Raw genomic sequence first — 7,374 nt, 5'->3', positions numbered from 1 at the left:
GTGTTGACTTCTTCTTCAGTGCAATCAGTAAGTCCTTCACCCCCAAGCAATTTTGCCAGTTTCACAGCCTTGTTGACAGCCCCATTGTGAATCTCCTCCGGCGAGAAGCCCTTGTAGTCATGGACTGCATCTGGCCACAGTTTTTTCCAGCATGCATTGAGTGTTTCCTTTTTCATATCTTGGAGAGCAGATTGAATTATTGAAAGGCACGATGCTATGGTGAATGTCTTCCAATATTCTTTCAAGGTGAAGTCCTCCATCGCATCCATTGCATTAACCAGGTGTTGCAGAGTGTTACGTGTGTAGAGGGCCTTAAATGCACGGATGATGCCTTGGTCCATAGGTTGTATGAGAGAGGTGGTGTTGGCAGGGAGGAATTCGATCTGCACACCATCACGCAACAGATCTGTGGGGTGCCCTCCAGCATTGTCCATGATCAGCAACACCTTAAATTCAAGGCCTAGGTCGGAAAGGTACGTCTTCACTTCAGGGATGAAACACTGGTAGAACCAGTCGGATGCTAAGACTTTGGTTATCCAGGCCTTGGGGTTATGCATCCAGTAGACAGGCAGGGTATTCTTATTTTTATTTTTGAGGGCCCTGGGGTTTGCAGACTTATAAATCAGGCCTGGTTTGAGCATGTGGCCAGCAGCATTCCCACACATGATGAGTGTGATTCTGTCTTTTTGCGCCTTAAATCCAGGAGCTTTGGCCTCGTCCTTCATCAGGTATGTTCTTATTGACATTCTCTTCCAGAATAGCCCAGTCTCATCCATGCTGAAGACCTGTTCAGGCCTGTATCCCATTTCCTGGATGATTCCTTTTAAGGTTTCTGGATAGCTCTCTGCAGCTTTTGTGTCAGCAGATGCAGCCTCTCCGTGCAACTTCACACTCCTGATGTTAAAACGCTTTGCAAACTTGTCAAACCAACCCCTGCTGGCCTGAAAACTTCCACGGTCTGGTGATGTTGATGTTCCTGGCTGCGGTTCTTCTGTACCCTCCTCGACAATCTTATTATAAAGTTGCAAAGCCTTCTCCCGAATCACATTTCCCTGCAAGGGGATGTCTTTTTTACGGCAGTCTTCTATCCATAACGAAAGGGCAGATTCCATCTTCACAATGTTTGGATCTCTCTTGGTCGAAACCTGCTTCGCTTTACTGAGGTAGCTCTTGGAGACCATTTTCCGAATTTCCATCTCTTTCTTCTTTATAGAGCGTACAGAGCTCTCATTCATCCCCAACTGCCGCCCAATGCTTGAAGCAGTCTGACCAGATTTCAACATATCTAGCACTTTAACTTTTTCTTCTATGGTCATCACCTTCCTCTGCTTCTTAGGAAGACTGTTAGGAGCTTTAGAAGGAGCGGGACGTTTAGGCATCTTGATGATTAAAATTAAAAACACTGAAATACAGTACTTGAGCCACAATTTCTCACAACCGCATGAGATATGTACTAAGCGTGTTATAACTGATGCTGACGCATTCTAACAGTCGACGAACTCTGGCCTGCTCTGTGATTGGCTACCTCTTATTCTTGTAGCCAATGGCATATCTCTATGGCGCCTACGTCATCGCCAAAAGATACATTTTGTCGATGAGATTGGGGTTTCATAATAGTTAATTTACTACTGTATTTTATACAGTAATACAGATGCACTAGCACTTTTTCTTCAGAAGTTAACAAAAGTCATTTTCACAGAACGACACTAATACAACTCTTAGTTATGTCTGATATGTTTTAGTATGTTAATGAATTCATTTTATCAAACGAACATTTGGCTGAACAACCTCATCTCAGGTCATGTGAGGTAAGGCTTGGCAAATGGGCATAATACAATAACGTACTTCTTTTGAATCGTATTTATGTGCAAATATATAAATACAAATTTACCATTCTGATTTTACACCTAAAAACACGTAAACTTATAAAACAGTACTTCAAAAATTAAACATATTTTCTGCAGGGGGTATCATCTTTGAAAAGTGCAGTGACTTTGTGATTGGGTATCACGTCTTGTAAAAGTACACCAACTGAACGTGCTGTAATTACATGCACATACAGATTGCACCAGCACTTTTCTCGGAGGTTAACAAAGTAATTTTCAAAGAATGACACCTATACAACTTTTAGTTACATCTCTGATATTACATTAACGAATTCATTTTATCAAATGAGCGTGACTGAACAACCTCATCTCAAGGTCATGTAAAGTCGTCATAGTGACAAAGCCTTTGCGTGGACATAATACTTGTATGATATTTATGTACAAAAATATAAATATAAATTTTCCATATCAATTTTACAGTTAAAAGCATGAAAACTTATAAATGTACTGTACTGTACTTTAAACATTAAACAAGCATTTTCTGCAGAGGTATCATCTTTGAAAAGTGCAGTAACTTTGCAAATGGGTATCACATCTTGTAAAAGTACACTAACTGAATGTGCTGAAATTAACTTTGCATCATATTTATGAATGTACAAAAATAAAAATAATACATTTTTCGTACAGATTGACACATAAAAGCATGAAATGCATTTTCCATACAGATTTTACACATAAAAGCATAAAAATTTATAAATTCAAAAATTAAACATAACCACTTCTGCAGGGTTTCTCAAGAATTTTGCGTGTCTGTGAAAAAATCGTGTATGCCAGTTAGTTAGGTTCCAGTGAAAAGTTCGTGTGTGTGTGAATTCATTGCAAGTCGAATCATTATTAAGATCGAGGTATGACTGTATATATATATATAATATATATATATATATATATATATATATATATATATATATATAATATATATATATATATATATATATATATATATATATATATAATATATATATATATATATATATATATATATATATATATATATATATATATATATATATATATATATATATATATATATATATATATATATATATATATATGTATGTATTTATATATATATATATATATATATATATATATATATATATATATATATATATATATATATATATATATATACTGTGTTATGCATTTGATTATCAAAAACATGAAAAAGTATTTAATTAGGTTTGTGGAGATGAATTTAACCTAACAGAGGTTTGTGATTGGAAAGGTGTGGATGTGTAATTAAGAAAAGAAATTTGTTTCTATGCAAAAACAAAGGCAAAATAACCTTCCTCAACCTTGAATATGTGCACAATGCGGATCTGTAAAATGTTCCATGAAAGTTAAATAAGCCATAAGAATGCCGATTCTTCACACAAAATTTTGTTTAAATAATCCTCTACCATTGCATTAATGCAGTTTACCCTTTCTGGAAAGCGAAAAGATGCAGGCACGAGTCAACCTGAGCGACGAGGTGAAATGTTAGATAGTAGTAGTGAACAGAATATAATAATAATAATAATAATAATAATAATAATAATAATAATAATAATAATAATAATAATAATAAAAAGAAAGCACACACCGTTCACAATAAAGCGGAACATAAGGGGCTTTTTGTGAACTGGTATTATCATGGTAAACAAAGGACAGGAAATATAAGAAAAAAATATATATAAATATATATATATGTATATATATATTTATATATATATGTGTATATATATTTATATACATTTATATGTATTTTCATATATATATATACACATAAATTAGTTACTAATATTTTCTATACTAATTATCATACATGAGATAAAGAGTTTTTCGTTTATTATTTCCAGATTAAGATATAGCCCATCCTGGATTTTAAATCATACCACCCTAACAGGCCTCCAAGGCTCTCAGAAAATGTAAAATACCTTTGCAATCTTATTTCATGTATCATATCTTTACCAGTGACTTTAAGAGTAATGAGTTTTCTTCGCAGTTTGTATGCTTATTTTCTTATTTTCTGTGTTTCTTACTTATCAAATTCTGTAACAACATTTCTAAGGCTTTCAATGCTAAAATATGACCCTGATATTTAAAAAAATAACTATAGCCAAAATCTCCTTGAAAACTAAAAGCGATGCCCTTTCAGACATTAATTGTCCTCTGCATTATCAGGGGTATCTAATTGGCACTAAACGGTCAAACCTCAATCATACTACAGTCGAGCCACCTATGAATAATGAGGCTAATGATGGTAGTGACGAAATCCACAATGGTGTAAATGTAAATATAAATAAAAAATATATACAAAACGAGAGCTTTCGGGAATCTGCTCGATTCTCCTTCTCAGATTGAGAGGGAGAATCTAGCAGGTTCTCAAAGGCTCTCGTTTTGTAAATATTTTTTGATATGTTTTATTTTTGCACGATTGTGGAGTTCTTCACCATTTTAGTGACTCATGCCAGCATGAGATTTTTATGAAATCTAATATTATTGAACCTTGAACACAGGCTATCTGAACAGAATTTGTGATCGATTTAGTAAAGTTGTCAGTACAGTATCTTGACCAAGGCTGTCGTCTGGTCTCATTCCAAAGAAACAAAATAAAGAAGAAAGTATATTGTTTAATATTCATGTTTTCAGTATTTCATAATCAATATTCCAACGATTAGCTTAAGCACGAATTAGAAATATGAATTCCTATGAAATTGTGAGGCGCTTTGAGGACTATTTTTATGCGACTTTGGCTTCATTGTTTCAGAGTTTTGTCAACAGGAAATTTTGAGTGAGATGATTGAGCAGTGCATGTAAAAAGTTTTAAGCTCTGTTACTTCACATATAAGATGTGAGGAGTGTTTGAAAAACTAAAGAGACAATACCATAAATCTTATAATTCCCTTCCATACCAGGCATGGTAGGGAAAAAATATTTCCGAAAATATGTATTATTCCCTTTTCTTTTGTCAGCTTCAGCACATTATGTTCGGAGACTTTCAGTTTTCTTTCATTTGGTTTCTAATAAAAAAAAAAAATATTCGAGCCCTTTCCAGGATTCTAGCATAATTTCGTACTGTGGGACAAAACCTTAAATAAATCATCAGCGAGTGCCTTTAATATATTCAGTCAATAGATGGTCGACTTACGTTTAACCAGGTGTAATTGCCAGATAAGCAAAACCAGGATCAACCGAAAATTAAGCTCTCGAAAATCCTTTTTGGCTCACCTTGCGGAAACCACGCAGGCTAATGAATCCCTCTAAATGAGTACATCAGTCTTTTCAGCAAAGGGTCATTTGCATAAGCACGATTCTTTTAAAACGTTTTGTGTTGGTTGGTGGATTCATTTACATTGTAATCTGACCACTCATCTCATAATTCCCCTGCCTCAGTCGAGCGGAATGAGAGCTGGAGATAATTGTCCTTTTCTTTTCCTTTGTCTCGCCATCCGTTACTGATTTTTATTTTGTTGCCTTTTATGCCACGTATAATTTCATCAGCCACAGCTAATTATGTCGTGTTCGCCGGTTGCAGGACAATAAAGGCTCGCTAAAGTATATAATACATATGGAGACGGCATAGCTTGTAATAAGAATATAGGCTGCATCAGTCGTAGTTCTGAAAGAGGGTTTTTCAGTTACATCCAGACAACAAATGGCAAAACCTAAAGGAGAGAGCTCGTCTAATGTATGCTGCATCCAGGTAATACATTTCATGTCAGTGCCAAACATTTGGATGAGGATATCATGCTGATAACTTCTCTTTATCTATTGACGGATACGCTATCAGTCTGATTTTCTTCACATGGGTTGATTATATTGTTTACTGTTCATCAATCTTCGCGTTATCAACTGAGCTTAAATTGGTGCTCGAGACATTTGAAGGCTTTCTGTGCAAAATATATTTATGAATATGAATTGAATATATGATTGAATAATTTTGCCTCGTTTAAGTCCTTCCATACACTGTGTTAAACAGCATTTTGCTGTGCGGAAGGAATACTGACAGAATTTTTGCCGTGGGATCCCAGTAACAGCGTCTTCATTTTCCCATGAGTTCATATTTGGGATGTTGTTCAGTAAATCAGAAGTACATTTCCCATGCATAAATAATGCTTATTAGAAAAAGGGAGATGCAGCAAATTATCTCTCTCTCTCTCTCTCTCTCTCTCTCTCTCTCTCTCTCTCTCTCTCTCTCTCTCTCTCTCTCTGATGGCTTTCTTTCATCTCTCTATTGTGATCGCATAGTTCAAGAAATAATCTGCGGAGTTTATTCTTAAATATGAAATTATGGAAGATTAGAACACACTATCAAGTTTACTGAAGTTATCTGTGTCCCTTATTTTGATTCGTTACCAAGTGGCGTCTTTATATTCTTCAAAATTCCTTTGGATGAATTCTCAATTGGTCTTTACGTAAATATATACTTGTTTTTCTTTTCGTTTTAATTACCATATAGACGATCTGCTTTTGAAATGAACCTAATGGTCTTTTCTGCCAGTCCACGTAATGATTATGATAAAAATATATGATGCCTGAGTAAAGGAGACTTTTTATATGAAAAGTACATTTATAATACTAAAATGTGCTTCCACTTACCAACCCCCTTGATGTGGGACCATCTTGACGTGGTGAGGGGACTCTTGAACCTCAGGAATTTGTTACCAGGTTTGAGTCTAAGAGTCTCATATGATGATATATTTGTTAGGATTAATTTTTGTGGAGTTTTCCACTTTTGCTAAAATTTATTGGACCTGTTAAATGGGAAAAGATATCATAGCCGGGAATGGGTGTACTGTATATCCGAAGAGTTATCAGACTGATAGCTCAAAGGCGGAACTGTTCTTTAGGGCTGGACCACAGATTCCGGGGAGGGGGGCTGTCTGGTTCTGGGGATTGGACCCTTGGCAGTCTGTCCGGTCTGCCCATTACATGATTAGGGTGGGGATGATTGTATTTTAGTAATATTGTCAGTCCTAGCAAGCGGGTTTGGCTCACACCTGGGCCACTCTATCCATGTTGTGCCATCCCCTGTGGGGTAGGGTAGGGAGCGGACATTTGGGAGTCAGTCCTCACTTGTGCCATTGGTGGAAGAATAAAACTCCATGAAAGGCTGAGGATATCTTTTTAAGGTTTTCAGGTTTATTTATTTATTTTTTTTTTATATACTGTACCTCAATCTTTATGCTTATTAGTTTTAAAGATTTAAGTACCCCTGGGCCCTTTGATGGTAGCGACTCGGCACAGTTGACAACCGCTGGAACCTCCTCTGACAACCTCTCTTTGGAAAAATCAGAAAAAAATACTAATGTTATTACAGTGGAGCCCTTTGCTCCAATAAAAAAAAAAAAAGCAAATATCTTGACCCAGCCTTGACTCACTTCGACTCCTCTTTGGAAGTGGAAGTTGGTCAAGATTCCTAACTTTAGAAACAGAGAAGAAAATATCAGCATTGAAATTAGAAAACTTCCTGTTGAAACATTCAGCGACTGAAATGACCAATAAA

At 35.6% G+C, this 7,374-nt stretch overlaps 1 protein-coding gene across 1 annotated transcript in view; it reads right to left on the bottom strand.

Annotated features, from left to right (window-relative positions):
- LOC136827213 (tigger transposable element-derived protein 1-like) overlaps nucleotides 1–1,379 on the bottom strand; it is a 1,644-nt gene extending 265 nt beyond the window's left edge. The window contains exon 1 of the mRNA XM_067084983.1: nucleotides 1–1,379. This exon is cut by the window's left edge and continues 265 nt beyond it. Within this exon, the coding sequence (XP_066941084.1) occupies nucleotides 1–1,379 (1,379 nt within the window).
- Nucleotides 1,380–7,374: the final 5,995 nt, after the last annotated feature.

The sequence above is a fragment of the Macrobrachium rosenbergii genome, chromosome 41 (genome assembly GCF_040412425.1).
Source record: "Macrobrachium rosenbergii isolate ZJJX-2024 chromosome 41, ASM4041242v1, whole genome shotgun sequence".
NCBI lineage: Eukaryota > Metazoa > Arthropoda > Malacostraca > Decapoda > Palaemonidae > Macrobrachium > Macrobrachium rosenbergii.
Note: the sequence above shows the minus strand (reverse complement) of the source record. Positions and strands in the feature narration are given on the sequence as shown.